The following is a 21,226-nucleotide window of genomic DNA, read 5'->3' as shown; positions in this document are numbered from 1 at the left end:
ACCACTAACTGTGCCCACCTCCAGCATTTCTCATGCTGACAGCACTACCTCTTGTCCTTTCGTTTACTTCATCTCATTACTTGTGATGTTAACTTGTTTTTTCCATTGTGGAAAAAAGACACACATCATTTACCATCTTAACCGTATTTAAGTATTCCGTTCAGTGAATCTAAGGACATTCATATCATGCAGCTGTTGGTGTTAACAACATTGATCACTTTTTTACCAATTAATTTTAGCATCGACTGATGATTCTTGCATGGAATGATTAGTATTGCCGATAGTCGTGATTTTTCCAATTCCATCATTGTAGAAAGTTCATTAGTGTCCACATGACCTTTAATGCCGCCCATATTGTGCTGATCCTTAAGTAGAGATCTCAGTACCTTTCTCCTGAACGTTAGGCTTATATCTACCACCCTTAATTTATGTATACCCTAAGTGATTTATATATCCAGGAGATAGCTTTTGATTTTCACTCCTTGGGCAAAACTGTTCTTTACCCACTGTTCCCCACCTCCATAGTAGACTTGTCATCTATCCAACCGCTGACACTTAATAGTCAGATGTCACTTTTGATCTTGCTCTTCCCTTTATTCCTCCCTTCTCGTATATCAATAAGTTCTCTCATTCCTATCACTCAAGTCATTCTCTTCATCTCTGTAGTCTAAGCTAGGTCACAAACCATGACCCCTTGCCTACTTTGTAAATAAGGTCTTATTTTAAATAAAGCCATTTCCGTTCTTTCACCCCTTGTGTATGGCTGTTTTCATGTTGCAAGCGCAGAGCTGACTGGTTGTAACAGAGCTCCCCATGTGGCTCATAAGCCTGGAGCATTTACTGTGTGTGCCCTTTTAAGAGAAAGTTTATTGACCTCTGATGGAAGCAGTTACTTCTGGCCTGGACAGTTGCTTTTAACTGACTTCCCTACTTCAGCCCTCACAGGAGTCAAAATGATCTCTTAGAAACGAGAAGCAGATAATGTAATTATCTTGCTTAAAATGTTCTAATGATACTCCATTGCTCTTAGAATGAAATAAATTCTTACCCTGACCTGTAAGGCCTGTGCAATCTGGTGCCATCCTCTCCATGACGATATTGAGCCATTGTCCTGCTCACTGTGTTCTGGTCACACCAGCTTCCTTGCTGCTGTGGGAGCAGTCCGTAGTAGCCTGTCCTCTGCACCTTTATACTGGTACCCCTGCCTGAAATACTCTGCTCCTGGCTCTTTGCCAGCCTGATTCATTCTTATCCTTTGGGTTTTCACTCGCAATGACCTTCTCTGATCATCTTGTCGGAAGTCGTTCCCTTCACCACAGAGCAGGATGTGTCTCTCTTGTTCACTCTTAGACCCCTTGTGCCCGATACAGTGCCTGGCCCAGTTGAAGTGCCAAATAAGCATTTGTTGGGAGAAGAATGAACGATGGGAGCGAATGAATAGACCAATGTTTCAAAATCATTTGCTTTTTCTGTTGATTTTTTGGGATGTAGTTATATATGTTCGGTCTTTCCTGAGTGTTTTAGATTCACAGGTTTGTTCAAGAATTTTTATGTTAAAATTTTTATGTTTAGTTATTTGTGCTAATGCATTATTTTTAAAATTGCATTTAGGAATCCCATATTTAAATCAGGAGGAAGAGAGACAGTTAAGAGAGCAGTATGATGAAAAACGTCTGCAGTCCAATGGTGCAGGAACTCTGTCTTATGTGTCTCCAAACACTTCGAAATGTCCTGTGACAATTCCTGAGGACCAGAAGAAATTTATTGACCAAGTGGTGTAAGTTCCAAAACTGAAACCAGATGTGCATTATGTAAATGTATGTTGGGGCCGAACTGACAGCTGTATTTTTTTTAACATTTTATTATTTATTTGAGAGAAAGAGAGAGAGAGAGAGCACGTGCACACGAATGGTGGGGTAGGGGCAGAGGGAGAGGGAGAAGCAGGCTCCCTGCTGAGCAGGGAGCCTGACTCGGGCCTTGATCCCAGGACCCTGAGATCATGACCCTAGCCAAAGGCAGACGCCCAACTGACTGAGCCACCTAGGCGCCTCCTGACATCTGTATTTTAAGCTTGAGCTGTATACACTCAGCGCACGCAAGTGTGGTAGGGTGAATGGCAGGATTTCATTGTTTCATACCTGAATTGTGTAATCACAGCACATTGTAAAATAGAATTCTGTGTACTGTTCTTAGACTTCCCATGTGTTCTGAGCAAGAGACTCTTTCAGCCAGTGGGCATACCTCCTGTATGGATCCAGGGCCCATAAACACCATCCAGTTTTCCTGAGGGCAGAGTAATGAAACAGGCCCATCTAGATATTTGCAACACGTCTCCATTTTTGTTTTGTTTTATATTTATTTTTTTAAAGATTTTATTTATTTGAGAGGGAGCGAGAGAGCATGAGAGGGGAGAGGGTCAGAGGGAGAAGTAGACTCCCTGCTGAGCTGGGAGCCCAATGCAAAACTCAGTCCCGGGACTCCAGGATCATGACCCGAGCTGAAGGCAGTCGCCTAACCAACCGAGCCACCCAGGCGTCCCTATTTTGTTTTTTGAATGAAGTTTCTGACTACCACACAGGCCCCTGGAGGAGTGTCAGGTTTTACTGAGTTTCTGGTACAACTGCTTTACTAGAAAAGTAAAAATTAATTACTGACTTAATTTTACTTGTATAGTTGACACACAATGCTCCATGAGTTTCGGGTGTGCAGCACAGTGATCTGACAGGTTTATACATTACGCTGTGTTCACAGGTGTAGCTCCTACCTGTCCCATTACTTCACTGTTACAGTGCCATTGATGGTATTCCTGATGCTCTGCTTTTTATTCCCGTGACTGACTTATTTAATTTTTTTTGGCTTTACTTTTTTTTTTCATTTAAATTCGATTAACATACAATGTGTTACTAGTTTCAGAGGTAGAGTTCAGTGATTCATCATACCCAGTGCTTATTACATCATGTGCCCTCCTTAATGTCCATCACCTAGTTACCCCATTCCCCCACTCCCTCCCCTTACTTATTTCATAACTGGAGGCCTGTATCTCCCTCTCCCCTTCACCCATTTTGCCCAACCCCCTTCTCCCCCTCCCCTAGAAAAGTAAAAATTTAAATTGCTTGTATTGATGAATCCTTGAGAAGTTTCACTAACTCATGAATAACAACAGAAAGAATATGTCCAAATAAAGTTTTTTTAAAAAAAGATTTGTGTAGTTAGTTTTAGAGAGAGAAAGAGGAAGAGAGGGGGAGAGAGGGAGCATGAGCAGGACAGGCAGAGGGAGAAAGAGAGAGAATCTCAAGCAGATTCTAAGCTGAGCAGGGAGCCCCACACAGGGCTTGATCTCACAACCCTGAGATCATGACCTGTGCCGAGACCAAGAGTTGGATACTTAACCAACTGTGCCCCCCCAGGTGCCCCCGCTCCCTGTAAAGTATTTTTACATGTAATCACGTATAACCTGATTGGGTAGAGTTACATTGTCTTATGTTCTTATAGTGAGATTGCTTCTGAGTGTGATTATTCTGTTGGGTTATGACTTCGTTCCTTTAAGATATTGATGGTGATGTTTTCATTCTAATTCCTCAGAGAGAAAATAGAAGATTTATTACAAAGTGAAGAAAACAAGAACTTGGAATTAGAGCCATGTACTGGGTTAGTTGCCCTGAATATTTTCATGTGTTCTTTTGTTGTCGAGGTGGTTGATTGTGCCATGTGCTCCATTTTGGTGTTCGAAACACGCATTCGTAGTCTTTTTATTGTTTCTGCGTTCCCAAGATGTAAGCACTAACTCGAGCATTAACGCAGTAGGGACAATGGTATATTGAGGCACCGAATGAACAGTTTGTCCTGTCCTGGAGGGGAGAAAACCCTTGTGCATCTTTGGCTTCAAGTTACGCTCCAGAGTGGCATAATTACTTTAGCCTTGAAGAGTGCCTCTTACCTGAAGGCTTAAAGAGAAAAATTCACTGTCAGCCCAGTTTTATCCTTTTAATTTCTCTCTGGAGTAAAAAACATCAGTGTTTTAAAGAGGCAGTGGCTCAGACACCTTACTTCCCTTTTACTATGTGAGTAGCTTCACAGAAGCAGTTTAATGCATGTGTCTACTTTAAAGTCATTGTACAGCCACAGGAAGTGATACTGTGGTTGGACCAGAACTTTTTACCTCTTGGGTAAATGTGATATAAAAACATTAAAGAAGATTCTGATGAAGGCAAGTGATGAGGGATCCTGCCGCCTCGGATATCCCACCTGTATTTTGTTTGTGTATTACCTGTCACTTCTCATGGCGTCGCTTTTAAAAATTAAATGTCTTTCCCCAGCCAGTGCGTGATCGGTTAGGATTTTCTTTTAATGAGCCCAAATCAGTACTTTCTCTTTTGTTTTTATAGGTTCCAAAGAAAACTAATTTATCAGACTTTGAGCTGGAAGTAAGTGTTCATATTATATGTGAGAGCTCTGTGAGGGACCCAGGATTTGAAACTAAATACAATCTTTTAGCTCTCTTCACTTTGGAGATTCTGTAGCTTTTGGTGATTTGACCATACCATGCTCTTGGGCAGTGCTTTATTATGCTACTTCCCCCTACTTCTTAAGTTCCGTGAATACCCGCTAATTTTCTTTGTTATTATTTTTAGCAGGTGCATTTAAGCCTTTAAAATTTTCTTTTAATTGTCACTTTGGCCTTAAGTCCATTAAGTTCTGGATGTATAGTGTTCTGTTCCTTGAAGGTATATGATACAGTTGGGGTTTTAAGATCTAGCAAAGAGCTAGGTGAATGCTCTTTCTAAAGCAGGGGTTGGATCATGGGTGGGTTTCAGGAGGTCTGTGAATCCCCTGAAATCACATCCATAATTTTGTGCATGTATTTTTCTGCAGGTGTTTCCATTGGTTTCTCTGTATTTTCACTTTTTTTTTCTTTTTTTTTGAGAGAGAGAGAGTGTATGTGTGTGCACCTGAGGGGGGTTGTACAGAGGGGTAGAGGGTGAGGGAGATAATCTCAAGTAGACTCCATGCTGAGCATGGAGCCTGACACGGGGCTTGATCTCATGACCTTGAGATCGTGACCTGAGCCGAAATCAAGAGTCAGACGCTTAACTGACTGAGCCATCCAAGCGCCCTATCTCTGTATTTTCAAGTGGGTCTCTAGCACAAAAATCGAACATCAGTGTTGACCAGTTGGATGTTTGTATTTGATGTTGCGGCTCTTGTTCTCCCATTAGAGTCTACTAGTGATATGTACTTGGAATTTACTTTGAACAAAACAGGAAAAGGGCCATTGTCCTCTGACTACGCTCCTTGCCTGTCATGTTACCCTTGCAGTGTACTTCGTGTGGGTTCCCGATTCCTCTCCTTGGCTGTTGCAAGCTACTGTGCCAAACTGCAGCAGAGTTACTTGTCTCAAATCTCCTCTATGTATGCCCCCTATCGTCTAAAATGACCTTCACAATTTCACTTAGGAAGTAAACGTTATTATATTTGGAAGCAAGATTTGACTGTGTGGTAATGAGCTGACTGTGTTATGTGATGCGTGACATCTCAGAAGATGCCTGTGTCCTAAAAATTAATTTGAAATCAGATACACTTCTGCCTTTTAAAAGCAGATATAGGGAAACCATTGGCAGCTGAAATATTATGGACTAGACTTACTATGAAGTCTTCATTGTAGTATTTATTTTATATTTAATAAAACTTAATTGAATTATAATTGTAGACTTGCTTTAAAAATATCTAGGGTTTTAACTGTCATTGTCTCATCTAGTGATGTCCTGTTGTCTCTCTCCTCTTTAGGTATCCCAAAGGCATTCACGTTGACACTTTAGAAACTGAAAAGGTAACCCCAAGAACTGTCTGGGGCCAAACCCATGCAGTGATACACTGAACATGCTCAGAGTCAGGATTTACTCCTGGCTCCACTTCCTGTGAGCTGGGTGACCTTGGGCAAGTCACTTCACCTCTGGAAGCCTTGTCTTCCTCATTTGTACTCTGGGGACGAGCCTGACGGTGATGATCTGTGCCTGTTTCACAGCTGTTTTGTGGTGATCAAGTGGGTCAACGGACATGAGCATGCTTTGTAAACTTGAAAGTATGCAAGTGTTAGTTTGCGTTCTGATTATGGGCGAAAGCTATAGTGCTCGGCATGAAAAACATGGCTTCCTGTTAGGTGGGCATGTGAAATTAAATGATAGCATCTGGGGCATGTAATCGTAAGCATTGCTATGGCATGTATTCCGTTGTACCGTGATGGGTAATGGGAGGATGATGGGGGGGCTCCGTTAGCAAAATTTCAGAATTTTAGAATTTCATTGTTGCTCTTAAGTCAGATGTCCAATGAAATAAGAGATGAAGTAAATTAAAAAATCGTTCTAGAAGATAAATCTCAAACTTGGACACAGGATGTGGTGTGCTTAACTGATACAAAACGGAATATGTGAGAAAGAAGGGACTGGTTTTCTGACACGTTACCAGGAAAGCCAGGATTTTTTTCTTATGTCAATTAAATATGTTACAGAAATTTTATTTTAAAGCCAACTGTGTAGAAATTCACATTCACATGCAGCGTAACTTCTTGGTGTTCATCGTGGAAACTGTCTTATTCTCATAGTCTGTTGATGTGTTGACGTGACCTCTCTGTTGGGGTGAATTAATAAACCATGAGCAAATGTCGCACATGTGCAGAGGCAGGATTTTGGTTTGTAACACACCAACTCAATTTTCGGCAGCGTTCCAAGATACTTTCAGCGGGTTAGCCTGCGAAAGGCTGCGTGGTGGTAAAACATATAACTTCAAATGATAGCAGAATCTGAGTTGTTTGAGGTCAGGTTTCTTCTGGAAAGTTGTACATCTGCTTTATGTCTTTCAGAAAGAGCGCTACATCGTCATCAGCAAAGTAGATGAAGAAGAGCGTAAGAGGAGGGAGCAGCAGAAACTCGCTAAGGAACAGGTGACTGAGTCATGTTCATGTCTTTTGGGTGAGAAACGGCAACTCCATACTGATTTAGGCCTTCCTGCGTGTTTGTAGATCCTGTGTCACGTTCAGCGTAATGAACAGTGTCCTACCATAGCAGAATTGAATTGGCAGAAACACCTAGAACAGAACGAGGGAAACTGAAGGTTAAAAATTTAGACATAGCCACCAAAGTGAGTCTGACATGTGAATCACCTATGTGAATCAGTCTTGAAGAAAACATGTTCTTGGTCGTCATTCAGATTGTGTGTCTCTGAACTGCACGCCTGTTAGCTAATACTGCTGTGTTTAGCTTCGGGCACAGTTGCTGGCTTTCCTAAAACAAACCGTGGAACCTGTGATTTGACAGATTAGGGTGACATGGTGGTATTTGCCTTGCTGGAACATCATTACCCTGGTTGCTTTCTGGAGAGCAGATTCCAGTGAGGAGGACTGGAGGCAGGGAGACCCGTTACACTGTGGAGTAGCCTAGCTATGAGACGTCGATGGGCTGAAATAGGATAGTGCGTTGCAATTTAGGTGGACCCTGGAGATGTTTAGAAGGTAGAGTCAGTGGAATTTGCTATAGGGTATGGGCGGTGAAAGTAGAAGGGCGAAAAGAAAGATACTCAAGCTAGAAGTTGGAGCAACTGGATAGACTGGTGTCAGATGGGGTGGGCCAGAGTGATGCTGGTAGGGGGACACAGGCGGTGAAGGTCAGGAGCTTCCATGTGCATAAGGCAGGGCTGTATCTTGCTGATCCGATCTGTAAGGATGCAAAAAGCTATTGTTGGATTTGGACAGTTTATTACTTATGTAGAGAAGAGTGTTCAGAGATGCCAGCAGCTTCTTGTCCTACCCACCGAAAAGACAAAGGGGCCAGGGGACTGCAGTGTGAGTTGTGGCTACCCCATTACCAAGGAGCCTATTCTAGAAAGCAGCTGAGCACTTTTCTGTGCTATAGCTCTATTCTGCAGAGGAGGGTGGGGCAGAAAGCCCCAGGCCACATTAGAACCTGGGAGGCAGTGAGAAACCCTCATGACAGCCCCCCAGGAGAGAGAGGGAGGCAGGTAGGAGAGGGCCTCAAAGCCGCTCCTCACAAGCCTCTGCCTCCCACCAGCTCTTCTTGGGGTGTTCCAACACACAGATGGGTCACGACTCATCATCATGACCTTTGCCTGTGTGGCCTGTGTGGATGCATGCCAGTTTGCCAAGGCACCGTGGCACAGCTGTCCCCCAGCAGTGGAGAAGGATATTACCTTCTGTTTTTGGCCTGATGATGTTTCAGATGTCTTGGGACGTCCAAGATGGGTGTCCTGTAGGCGGCTTGTCCTTCTGGGGCGCAGGAGAGAAGGTGAGGTGAGGGCTAGGGGTGGCTGTCGTTGGTGGGGAGACCAGGACTGGGCTGGAGCACCTACCGTGTGCCGAAGAATGAGGATAAGATGGTCTGAGGTAGGTTCCTGAGGGATCTGGCATTTAAGTGACAGGCGGAAGAAGAAAAATGTGCCTGGAGAGTCTTGTGACCAGCAGCCAAGGGAAGAGAATGTTCAAAGAGGAGAATGTCTACAGGGGAGAAGTTAAGGATAAAGACTGATATGTGGCTACTGGGGTTAGCCTTGGGAGTAGTTTTTCTTTCTTTCTTTCTTTTTTTTTTAACAATAATAATTATTATTTTTAAGTGTTGCAGTAAAAGTTTAGTTACAGTCTTGAGAGCTAGCGTTCCAACCCAGAGGACAGAGGAGAACAAGACGGAAATGTGAGACCCGAGGGCACTGGGATATTTAGCAGGGACCCCAGCAGAGCCCTAATCATTCCAGGAATTCAGCTCTTCATCCACTTGGCAGGAAAGACCTCCTGTCACAAGGAAGAATGAACACTTTGGTACAGGAATTAGGGCCCAATTAGTTATTCACTGTTTGTAGCCTATTCACTCTATGTTCAAGCATTACAGTAGGTTCAGAGGGCATGAGAACAAATAATTTATTTTATTTGAGGGAGAGGGAGATAGAGAGCAAGTGAGCACCGAGCAGGGGGGAGGAGCAGAGGGAGAAGCAGGCTCCCCGCTGAGCAGGGAGCCCGACCTGGGACTCGATCCCTGGGCCCTGAGATCACGACCTGAGCCGAGAGCAGATGCTTAACTGCTTGAGCCACCCAGGCGCCCCAGAACAAATGATTCATGGCTTTCCTATCTGAGAGTTAACAGTCTATCTGGGAGAAAGTCATAAAAATGTCATTCAAACATTTGCATAGGGTTATGAAGTTTTTAAAAAATATTCTTTTTTTTTTCTTTAAAGATTTTATTTATTTATTTGACAGAGATAGAGACAGCCAGCGAGAGAGGGAACACAAGCAGGGGGAGTGGGTGAGGAAGAAGCAGGCTCATAGCGGAGGAGCCTGATGTGGGGCTCGATCCCAGGGCTCTGGGATCACACCCTGAGCCAAAGGCAGACGCTTAACGACTGTGCCACCCAGGCGCTCCTTAAAAAATATTCTTAAAATTTAAAAAGAAATTTTAAGTGTGGTAAAATACACAGAACAGAAAATTTACTATCCTATTTCAAAGTGTGCAGTTCTGTCGTGTTAAGTGCTTTCATCTTGTTTTGTAGCCACACCATCCATACTTGTAACTGTTCTCATCCCATTAAACACTAACTGCCTGTCTGCAGCACCCCCCCTGCTGTCCCCAAGCCCCTGCCAGCCACCCTTCCTTCTGTCTCTGTGAGTCTGACTACTCTAAGTACCCGTGTAAGTGGAATCAGTCAGCCTTTGTCTTTTTGTAACTGGTTTATTTCACTCAGTGTAATGTCCTCCAGGTCTGCCGTGTTGTAGCAGGTGTCAGAATTCCCTTCCTTTTTAAGCTGAATACTAGTCCGTTGTCTGTAGAGACCACGTTTTCTTTATCCATCTATCATGGACCCTGGGTTGCTTTTACCTTTTGGTTCTTGTGAATAATGCTGCTATGATCATGGGTGTGCACATATCTCTTGGAGTCCTTGCTTTCAGTTCTTTTGGGTATATACCCAGGAGTGAAATTGCTGGATTGCATGGAAATTCTATATTTAGTTTTTTGGGGAACTGCCATACTGTTTTCCATAGCGACTGTACCACTTTACATTCCCACCAACAGGGAACAAGTGTTCCAGTTTCTCTATATCCCCACCATCACTTGTTGGCCTTGGGAGTAGTTTAAGGAGATGAGCAGTTTCACTGAGGGTCAGACCAGAGAGCAGATGGCTGCAAGGAGCCAGCGAGTGCAGAGAAGTCTCTAGTAATGTAGCTATGAAGAGATAAGAAGAGGCAGCCGGTGCAGGCAGCTTAGTGCTGAGGACTGGGTGTCAGGATAGGAGAGAAACTGAGCCTATTCAGAAGTCTTTGGGAGGAAAGGAGAGAAGAAACTGGGTGGGACTGAGTCTCAGAGTGTTATGCTGTAAATGTACAAAAATGCATTTGACAAGGAAAAAAGCCAGGACTTAAGAGAATGCTTGATTTATCAGCTGTAGATGGGCTTCCTCAGAATTTAATGCAGTGTTGAAATTGGCCAGCAGGTGGCAGCTCTGAAAAGTTTGTGTTTTTAAGGCCCCTTGCCGGGCTTGGAAATTTCAGCAAATGATGCGACATGATGGGTAAACCCTAGGTGTCGTTTTTTTAGTAACTAATGAATAATTTGGTACTTGCACATTCCACGTTATAAAACAGAAGAAAGGTGTGCACATAGGTTATTTCATGTTCTTTGGGATGATGGAGACAGAACAGGGAATTGTTTTGGGGGGCTAGGTTTTAACCCGTTCAAATAAGGAATATGTGTACGTCATTAGTTTTCTTGGTTTGTTTCTCTAAATCAGGAAGAACTGAATGATGCTGTGGGATTTTCTAGAGTCATTCATGCCATTGCCAATTCGGTAAGTGAACCAGGCTTTTTCTTTTTAACTAGATTCCTGAATATAACATTTAAGGGGAGATGCTTAGTCATCATTGCCAGTTACCCATTTGGTCACAGGTAGAATGTTTACCTGGTGTGGAGTGAGACCATTATTATAAAGCGCCCAGTGACATCATAATTGCCAATTGGATCCACACCATTTTCCAGAAGGTTTTCTTGTAGGGGTGCCTGGCTGGCTTAGCTGGTAGAGCATGTGACTCTTGATCTTAGGGTTGCGAGTTCGAGCCCCATGTTGGGTGTAGAGATTACTTAAAAATAAAAAAATTAAAAAAAAAAGGTTTTCTTGTAAAATGCATAGGAAGATTAAGCCATGATGTCCTGGGTACACGGAACTAACCTTTATTATTCTCAAAACCATTAAGAAGTAGAATAAGCTAGTAAGGAGTATAGGGAGAAATAATCGGGTATCTGACTTAGGGTGTTTTGTTCCTTAACTAGAAAAATCTAGAGGACAAATGTAATTGTGTTGAGTTCTTCTGTGTAACTAACTGAATCTTCTGTGTGATAGCCTTGATGGTATTTGGTAAGTTTTAAAAATGTGTTGACCATTGGTTTAAATATGCTAGAGCGTTCCGTGATCGGTATGGGGGACATTTTCCCTTGTTTTCTAAGTCCCTTTGGAAAAGAGGCCTCCACATCTTGCGTAGATCAGCTGGGTCAGGCTGCTGGTGGTTTTGCGGATTACACATCCAAATCGGACAGCTTGCTGGGATGCTACCGTTGTGCTGATGCCTCCTATAACCAAGTGGTCATCAGAACCAGGAGATGAACGCTGGTACAATGTTATGAACCAAACTCTAGGCCTTATTTGAACTTCATCGCTTTTTCCACTGAGTTCATGGTTCTTTCCAGGACCCCACGTTGCATCTACTTGTTCCTTTTCTTTAGTCTTCAGCTGTCTGGGCAGTCTTTCGTTGTCTATTATAATCTCAGCGTTTTTGGTTTTTGTTTTTTAAGATTTTATTTATTTGAGAGCGAGAGAGCATGAGCGGGGGAGGAGCAGAGGGACAGGGACAAGCAGACTCGGCACTAGAGCACAGAGCCTGATGCGGGCCTTGAGCCCACAACCCTGAGGTCATGACCTGAACTGAAATCGAGAGTCAGATGCTTAACTGACTGAGCCACCCAGGCGCCTCAAAATCTCAATGTTTTTAAAGAAAATATTGATTGTCAGTTTGTCAAATATCCTTCAGTTTGGGTTTGTCCGATCCTTTCTTGTGTTCGGATCGAGGATGTACAGTTTTGGCAAGAACGCCACAGAGATGATAGCTCGTGATGTTGACCTTGATCACTTGGTTGAGGTGGTGTCTGCTGGATTTGTGTTCTCTAATTACCATTTTTCCCTTTGTGGGTAATAAATTGGGGGGATACTTTGAGACTAAGAAAATCCTTTTTTTTCTGACTCTTGGCCACTAATGCAGCATCTTGGTGGGTTTTGCCCACAGCCATTATTACTCTGCTGTTATAAGGGCAAGTTTGCATTTTCTCTTTCTTTCTACATTTGTTCTTGGAATTCTTCTGTAAGAGTCAGCTGCTTGACTGACTGAGCCACCCAAGCGCCCCGGCCCCTGCCCTTTTTTGAGCACCTCCTTATTCTCTGACATCACAAGATGTTCAGACTCGTGTTGTATTTTCCCGGCCTCAGTTCTAGAATCCATGAGTTCTTCAAGGAGCCCTAATTCCTTTGATTGGATAATGGTGTTTAGAAACCCAGATCTGGCACTAGGTACTACTGTGGTATCACTGAGCCAAAAGGACAGCTTGTCTGTTGGATTTGAAAGATTTCATATAGAACCATTTATTTCTAAGAATTACCTTTAGCCCTATGAGTAAAGAAGTATCACTCTGATGATCCATTGGGACACAGTCAAAAGCTCCACTGTAATGACAAGATGCTTTCTGTTAAAAATGGTGTCACCTGCCTGGCTAAATCTAAGTTGATGTTCCATTTTGGTAGTTTAATTTTTATCACATTGGAGCAATTTATTGGACACATACTGTACTTCAGTTGGTAGAAAGGTAATAAATTGCCCTGGAAATGGTATTTAAGAACATGCCACGTGGATTTTGATGGGAAACAAACTGAGGGCTTCAGAGGAGAGGAGCGTGGGGGATTGGGACAGGCCGGTGGTGGGTATTAAGGAGGGCACGTATTGCATGGAGCACTGGGTGTTATACGCAAACAATGAATCATGGAACATTGCATCAAAAACTAATGATGTACTGTATGGTGACTAACATAACATAATAAAATATTATTATTAAAAAAAAGAAAAAAATGACATAGATGTGAAGGAAATAAGAATTCGTTCTGTTTAATAGAATTAGAAATTAATTATTTTTTCCTTTCAGTGTTGTCACGAATATGTCTTTTAAAAAGTAAATGAGTTGTTTTAAAGAATATGCTTCTAGAATAGATAGATGGAGACCGTTCACAAATTATTGACAGTTCAAGGTACTTAGCCTTTTCAGTTACTTTTTGAGCCTTTCAATAAAAATTTTACTCCTTCTGATTCCTGAGGGTGGCAAGATTAATAAAAAGTGGAGAAGATCAATGAAATCAAAGTCATTGGAGCTTTTACTTCGCATAATGGATTTAACACTCTAAGACTTAAGAGGAATAAAGCCAGCCCTAACTTATTTATTTGCATTTTTTTTTTTAAATCAAAAAGTAAGTTCAGTACAAAATCCTTATAGAATCTGAACCATACATTTCACTCTCAAGCCCCAATATAATTTTGTGCCAGGAAGTCTTCTTCTTAACCCTGACTTTCTTTAGGGAAAACTTGTTATTGGACACAATATGCTCTTGGATGTCATGCACACAGTTCATCAGTTCTACTGCCCTCTGCCTGCGGTAAGTGACCTGCCTGCCTGTGTTAAAAATTCACCATTTCTTGCCATTTGCAACAACGTGGATGGAACTAGAGCATATTACGCTAAGTGAGGTAAGTCAGAGAAAGACAAATACCATATGATTTCACTCATATGTGAAGATTAAGACAAAAAAACCCAAATGAGCAAAGGGGGAAAAAGCAATAGAGAGAGAGGGAGAGAGAGAGAAACCAAGAAACAGACTCTTAACTCTAGAGAACACACTGATGGCTCCCAGAGGGGAGGGGGGTGGGCACGATGGGGGAAACAGGTAATGGGGAAGAAAGAGCGCACTTGTGATGAGCACTGGGTGATGTATGGAAGTGTTGAATCACTGTATTGTACACCTGAAACTAATACAACACCGTATGTTAATTAAAATAAAAACTTGAGAAAAAAAGAAGGAAAGTTCATAATTCCTTATTACCGAGAAAGCATTCTCTACATGGGTGCTGTTCCTTGTATGTGGCACGTTCCCAGAGAGAGTCTCATGCGCTTGGGTGTACATTGTTGAAGAGAGGTACTTACAAGCTGTTGTAAGGAATCTTCGGTCATCTGCCATTGCCAGAGCAGAGTTGGACATTTGTTTCGACCTGATGCCAGTGGTTTGCTCAGTTAGCGCTGGGCAGGGGTTCCTCGGCCACAGGTGTGGTCCTCTAGTTTGCTGCTGCTAACGTTAGCCATAACGGGGCCATTGAAGGTGAGTAGTGCTTCGGGTCAACTGAACTGGATCAGGACCTACGAAGTTCGTGATGACCTCTTGGTAGGCTGCTTCCCTTAGATTCTCTGTTAACCTTGGTGTTTTTTTGCCCTTGGAACCACATTGGCTCAGGGCACCAAGGCACAAGCCTCTTTGGCTCTTCAGGAAAAGAGTTTCTCTTCTGTGTCTTCCTTCCTCTTTTGCTCCTCCACTGTGCACGTGGGCTCATCTTGATTGCCTCCTATCACCATGTCCTCCCCTCTCCTTTATTTGCACACTCTGTTTTCTTGGGGGGGGGGGCAGAGAGAGAATCTTAAACAGGCTCCATGCCCAGTGCGGAGCCCAACATGGGGCTCAGTCTTACGGCCCTGAGATCATGACCTGAGCTGAAATCAAGAGTCAGACCCTTAACCGACTGAGCCACCCAGGAGCCCCTACTTCACATTTCTTATGAGACATTGGTCCATCAGGATCTTGATGACTTTCTTTGGAAAAGTCCAACAAAGCCCAGCTGTGAATACAGTGGGTCTCTTGCTCCCCTCGTCCTGTTTCTGCAACCTTAAGGTTGTCATTGCTTCTCATGACAATGGTATCACCCCCTCTGGGACTCAAAGACTTTGTGGTGGTGAGTCTCAAAACAGACATAATGGGTGTGAATTTGCAGTCTACCAATCTAAAGAGCTGATGTTTACTTCAGATCAACCGCTTCTGTTGGCCAACTTGACCAAAACATAGCAGCTCCTATCATGATGTTTTGGCCGTTAAACCAGGGAAGTGACTGGTAAGAAGAGGAAAGTGTATTAAATGCCACGTTTATAGGTGTTTTGAACACCAAACAGAGCTTGGCACATAGGGGGCATTAAATATTGATTTCACAAATGAGTATCTTCTGACTGTGCCAGTTCTATAATCTTCTGATATATGGATCTGTTCACATCACTGACCCTGCTCAAAATTCTGAACCTAATCCCGCCTTCTTTGCTCTTCTATACAGCTGATTCTTTTTAGCCTGGTATGGCAAGCTTTCTGTGATCTGGCCCAGCAGCCCTGAGTCTTCTAGTCATTTGTGACCCTCTTTATTCCCAGCCGGACTGGCTCATTTGTTCCTGGGACTGCTTTGTGTTTCTGCCTGTCTGTGGTTTTGGTATGCAATTTCCTCCTCTTTGAATTTTCTCCGGCTCTTCTCCACATTTGCCTGTGTACAACTTTATCTATCTTACCAAGGTCTAGTGTATGCCTCTTCCATGCAGATTTCCCTGCCTGCTGCCTTGCCCAAGAGGTGATCTTTCCGGGGCGCCTGGGTGGCACAGCGGTTAAGCATCTGCCTTCGGCTCAGGGCGTGGTCCCGGCCTTATGGGATTGAGCCCCACATCGGGCTCCTCCGCTATGAGCCTGCTTCTTCCTCTCCCACTCCCCCTGCTTGTGTTCCCTCTCTCGCTGGCTGTCTCTATCTCTGTCAAATAAATAAATAAAATCTTAAAAAAAAAAAAAAAGAGGTGATCTTTCCTTCCTCTGAACTCCCAGAGAACTGTGTAGCTCTTGAGCATACATGGTTTTTCTTGACTCCTGTCCCCTTCTTTTAGGTGATTAGCTTCTCGGACGAGGAGTATAACCTTTTTATTGTCTCGGTCTAAATGCCTACCAAAGCACATTGTACGTAAGCACTCATAAATCTTACCTTGAATGAGAATCCAGTTCTCGTAGGGAGAGCTTGAGCTTTGTTGCAGAGTAGGACATGGGTGAGGAGACATGGCTTCATCCCTTGCTTTATTACTAAGGCGACCTGACCCGAGTCAGTGGCTGAGCTTGTGTTCAGCCATTGTCAGAGGGAGAACATGATTTTCTTCCATCTGGTTTTGGAAGAAGTGGTGAGAATAAATGAGAAAACATATTTAACATGGTAGAACTTTTTACATGCACTGGTACCGAATTTTGCATTTAAAAGTATACTAAAAAATCTGTATTTTGGAGCTGCCTTTTAGGGGAGACTCTTCTGAAGAATCTTGTTGGTACGTCAGCGTGACCTTTTAGAAGGCATGGGTCTGGAGCTCTGCTATATGCTAGGCCCTGGAAGTAGCCATAATTCTAACTTTTTCTTGCTTGTGAGGCTTTGTGATGGTATCGCAAGGTGACAGTAGTCATTATTGCATTTTTGTGGGACCTCAGCGCCGAGCCCACTTGTTCATGTATTGTCTGTTAATTTAACAGTAGCCATTGAAAAGCTGGTAAATATTCCAAATGAGCTAAATAACAGTCTGTATTTACAGGCTTGGAAAGCTAATTGGAAATGGCAGTTTGCTACAAAGCATGAATAACGCTGAAGAGAAGCGTAGTTACAAAGGGTCAGGAGTATGACTACTCAGTCTGGTGTGGCAATTATGTATGTAAATGAGTTCATTCAGAATTAGATCCGTCTCATTTCGGCTTTAGACTTCCTGATCACAGTAAACTGGGAACTGAGTTGTCTAATTTAGGCACCTGCTGCTGGTGCTTCTTTAGCTTCTTTCTGAGTGAAGGGTGCACCGTGCGCATTGGAAGTCTGCGTTTCAATGGCCATTTTAACTAGCGTTTCAGAGATGTTCTCAGTAAAGGTATAACCTAGTTTACAGTATGTCCATTTCCTATATAAACCATTTTATTTAAATAACTCTGCTCGTGTCATTGTTAAGATGGATTCATTTGATAGTTATTACTGAAAGCTTGTGACATGTAATAGAAACTTTCCCCCCTTCCTCTGTTTCAGCCATAAAATGCTCAAGTTTGTCTATTTTGGTTATGCAGAAATTTTATGTCAGATCATATGATTCCCAGTCAGTGAGGAAATTGTGACGATTTTTAGAAAGTAATTATTAACTAGAAATGGATCTGGCAATTTAGCTTAAAGGGCCTGTGTGAGGTATCACTGTTTGAGAAGAGAGCTGTGGAGCTTGGAATATTTATATATGTTTTCGATATTGTGAGTGTATTAGTAAAATCACAGCAAGTCATTGTCTGTCTGTTTGTTTGTTTGTTTTAGGACCTTAATGAGTTTAAGGAGATGACAACGTGTGTTTTTCCCAGGTAAGCTTTCTTTGAGGATTCATTATCCTTCATTCAAAATAGTTCTCATACTGTATAACATGCAAACAGGTAATAAATAGTAATCATAGTAATTATCTGATCATGGTTACAATCCAGTTGATAATAGCTGGTTAATGGTTTCATAGGTCCAGCTGTGACTGCTTGCTTTTATAATTGATGATTGGTCTTATTGCATTAAAAACCAGAATTTGAACTAAGAGTGAAAATGGGTTTTTCTGGTTTTCTGGGCACCTGGTTTTTTCTCACCCCACACCCTGCTGTCTGAAGAAGTGGCATAGTCTTCTTGAGTTGGCTCTTGTCTCTCTTGTACGTCAGACGTGCCTCGTCCCAGTCAAGTGTCCAGTTGAGAGTGTTCTGTAGTCAGTCAAGAACTCTCTGGCTGGAGATTTTTTCCCTCATCTCTTAAGTCGGTGCCTTTACCGGATAGTGTCTCCCACAGTTGATGTTGCAGGGTAGTTCTGATCTGTCATATGTCTGATAGATCACATGTCAGCCGCGTGGAGCCTCCAGACCAAGGGTCTGTGTTTGAGGACCTATCCAAAGACGGGCAGGTGTGGTAGTAGAGCCGTTGCTCTTATGTCTGGGCTAATTTGGCCCTGTTTTCTCTACTGTTCACATTTATGTCAAAAGAAAGAGAGCTTTCATGCTAGTCTGTCTCTCCCCTTTTCTCTTTTTTTATTCATTATTCCAATCTCCGAAACAGAATTCTAAGAAATAACAATAGCGCGAAACTACCAAATGGAGATTTTGACCTCCCTGAGTTTATTTTGTGCAAATCTGGGTAGTACAGTAGTTGGTAACGGCGTGGGGGAGGGGCTACTAGACCTACAGCTGTATTTGAACTGTGGAAAAACTTACGAAGATCTTTGCCTTCCCCTTGGAATTGATGTAGCCCACACCCTCTTGGGATACAAGCAGTTCTAGAGCTTGTGCTCTGAGCTTGGCAGCATGTGCCCTCCCCCATAGCCTCTTGATGAGGGTTGAGAGGACTGAGCCCAGTCTAATGTCGCAGCAGTGCCAGTGCTAGGTCACAGTGGCTCATGTGCTTAATTCTCTTGTCAGCTTTTAGGACTAGAGGCTGGCTCTTCATTTCAGTAAAATACAATTTGGACACAGATGTGTGTTTTGTTTACCTTATTAACAGTTCTTTTGTTTTTAGACTCTTGGATACAAAATTGATGGCCAGCACACAGCCTTTTAAGGTATTTTTAAAATTGGAGCTGTCTCTGATAAACTATGTTTTGAACTGTTCTGAATTGCTACTAGGAGCTTGGAATTCTGGTCTAGTTTAAATGTTATTTTCAAATGTATCCAAAAAAGAAAAAAAAATTGGAAAAAGACCAGAGATAAATATATCGAAATGTGATTAGTGGTTGTCTTTGGGTGTTGGAATTCTTTTCTCTCCTATACTCTCTTTGAATGTAAATATTTTTAATATTAATATATACAATGTATTTTTGGGGGGTTGGAGTGGGGCGCCTGGCTGGCTCAGTCAGTAGAGCATGTGACTCTTGATCTCAGGATCATGAGTTCAGGCCCCTTGTTGGGCATAGATCTTACTAGGAAAAAAAAAGTATATATGTATATGTGTATATATTATATATATTTCCATATATATAAAATGCATTTCTGATAGGCTACACATGCACACACTTCATTATTTTCTTGATTTTATATATTTTGGTTATATTTTCTAATCGGGAAAATTCAGGTAAAAGTGAAATCATTTGCTATTTTGTGAAGTGACTTTACATAACTGAGTAAAATGAATGCTGGAACAGCGTGGCTTTCTGGCCCAGGTTCTGCAGATACTTAGCACATCTCCAAAAACCTTTCCTATGGTGCTACTTTGTGAATGGTGAACCTGACACTTGCTGTCTCTCTTTCACATTGAAGAAACCGTCGACGCCTGTGTTGCTTTAAAGAACACAAGGGGGCAGTAGGAGATACACTTTTTTTTTTTTTGGTCCTGACATTCAGTGAATCTCTCCTGTGTGTTGTACTGAGATGATTAAAAGCTCATAATTCTCTGCTTTCTGGTTTGTAGGATATCATCAACAACACATCCCTTGCAGAATTGGAAAAGCGGTTGAAAGAGACGCCTTTCAACCCTCCTAAAGTTGGTAAGAAAATAAAGTGATCCTGATAGTGCCCCAAGTCCTTGTGATCACGGATATCACAGGAGGAAGGTGAAACTGCTCTAGACACCGTCATACACATTTACAGATTTTGGCTGAGTTAACTTGCTCATGCCTTGTGTTGAATTACTGCTTTCTGAATAAAGATGGTCTCGTAATCCTACGTGTATTTTATGTTGATAGACTTGGTGTAGCCTGTTCATTGAGAAGTTCAGCAATTAAAGCTTCAGGGCTTTTATTTCCTAATGCTTGGAATTCTCCCAAAACTTGATGTGTCTCTCTTCTCTATGGTGTTTTTTTTTTTTTTTTTTAAAGATTTTATTTATTTATTTAACAGAGAGCGAGACAGCCAACGAGAGAGGGAACACAAGCAGGGGGAGCGGGAGAGGAAGAAGCAGGCTCCCAGCAGAGGCGCCTGATGTGGGGCTTGATCCCATAACGCCGGGATCACGCCCTGAGCCAAAGGCAGATGCTTAAGGGCTGAGCCACCCAGGCGCCCCTATGGTGTGTTGTTTAAGCAGAGACAAAAAGTTGGTGATTAATTGCCGGAGATTGAATGAAAATATACTTTTTGTCTCAGAAAAGCCCAAGACGTGGGTTTCCAGATGAGGAAGGAGAGTTTCCAGCCCTGCCTCCCATCAGAGGTGGCCTGGCTGTGGGACAGCAGCAGTGGGGGAAACCAGAAGTAGGGAGGAGTGTTTCTCGGGCCAGAGATGTGTTTCCATGTCTGGTCATGGCCCCTACCCAGGTGTTTGGTGAACCTGCCACATGTTACTTCCTTGGTTCCTGTACACCTCATTTTGCTGCTGACACTGTAATTAGCATTCCATTAGCTGCAGCCTGCAAACTTCTGAAGACATTGATAATTGGACTAATGGTTCAGAAATTGACAATGGAAGGTACTAAAGCAGCCAAGATTACAGCTATTTGCTTCCCTTTCTGGGTAATAGTCCAAAAAAGGAATTAAGAAAAGGAGTGAGGGTGAGGGAAGAAAACCTAGACTTTTTCTATAACTGTATGATGAAAATAATTGATTTTGGAAATATGTATTTCAGCTGGTGGTAGAGTAGAGGATATTACTTACTTGGCTATCATGTTAAAAGACTTTTTTAAAGCTTAAAGTCTAATATTTAATACGGAGGTTAAAAAATTCTTGCTTAAACAGCCTTATATTGACATAAGAATAGTTACAGTCTTTTCGTTGTTAATTTTTGTTCATGCTTTTGGTTCTGTTACAGTGTTTTTGATATTCATTTCCAGAATGGCTTTAGGAAATATTTATGAGTTATGGGTTTTTTTTTTTTTAAAGATCTATTTATTTATTTTAGAAAGAGTGCATGAGCAGGAGGGGCAGAGGGAGAGAAAGAGAGACTCTCAAGCAGACTCCGTGCTGAGCACAGAGCCGGAGGTGGGGCTTGATCTCACAACCCTGAGATCATGACCTAAGCTGAAACCAAGCACCCCTATGAGTTATAGTTTTATCCCATTCTTTCCATGTAATATTCTGGTATCTGGCAGAGAATTTACTCTAAAGCCGGTCACTCTTCCCAGAC

At 42.5% G+C, this 21,226-nt stretch overlaps 1 protein-coding gene across 9 annotated transcripts in view; it reads left to right on the top strand.

The window, feature by feature from the left end:
- PARN (poly(A)-specific ribonuclease) overlaps positions 1-21,226 on the top strand; it is a 233,377-nt gene that overhangs the window by 11,055 nt on the left and 201,096 nt on the right. For 6 of the 9 annotated variants that reach the window (XM_057315730.1, XM_057315726.1, XM_057315727.1 and 3 more), the window contains 10 exons: positions 1,612-1,777; positions 3,583-3,648; positions 4,386-4,424; positions 5,785-5,827; positions 6,857-6,937; positions 10,783-10,839; positions 13,660-13,737; positions 17,471-17,514; positions 18,695-18,737; positions 19,583-19,658. In XM_057315730.1, coding sequence (XP_057171713.1) covers positions 1,612-1,777; positions 3,583-3,648; positions 4,386-4,424; positions 5,785-5,827; positions 6,857-6,937; positions 10,783-10,839; positions 13,660-13,737; positions 17,471-17,514; positions 18,695-18,737; positions 19,583-19,658 — 693 coding nt within the window. The remainder of the gene's footprint in view (positions 1-1,611; positions 1,778-3,582; positions 3,649-4,385; positions 4,425-5,784; positions 5,828-6,856; positions 6,938-10,782; positions 10,840-13,659; positions 13,738-17,470; positions 17,515-18,694; positions 18,738-19,582; positions 19,659-21,226) is intronic. The other 3 variants (XM_057315728.1, XM_057315729.1, XM_044391575.3) reach the window with 1 other exon arrangement.

This window comes from Ursus arctos, unplaced genomic scaffold (genome assembly GCF_023065955.2).
Source record: "Ursus arctos isolate Adak ecotype North America unplaced genomic scaffold, UrsArc2.0 scaffold_2, whole genome shotgun sequence".
Lineage (NCBI taxonomy): Eukaryota > Metazoa > Chordata > Mammalia > Carnivora > Ursidae > Ursus > Ursus arctos.
Note: the sequence above shows the minus strand (reverse complement) of the source record. Positions and strands in the feature narration are given on the sequence as shown.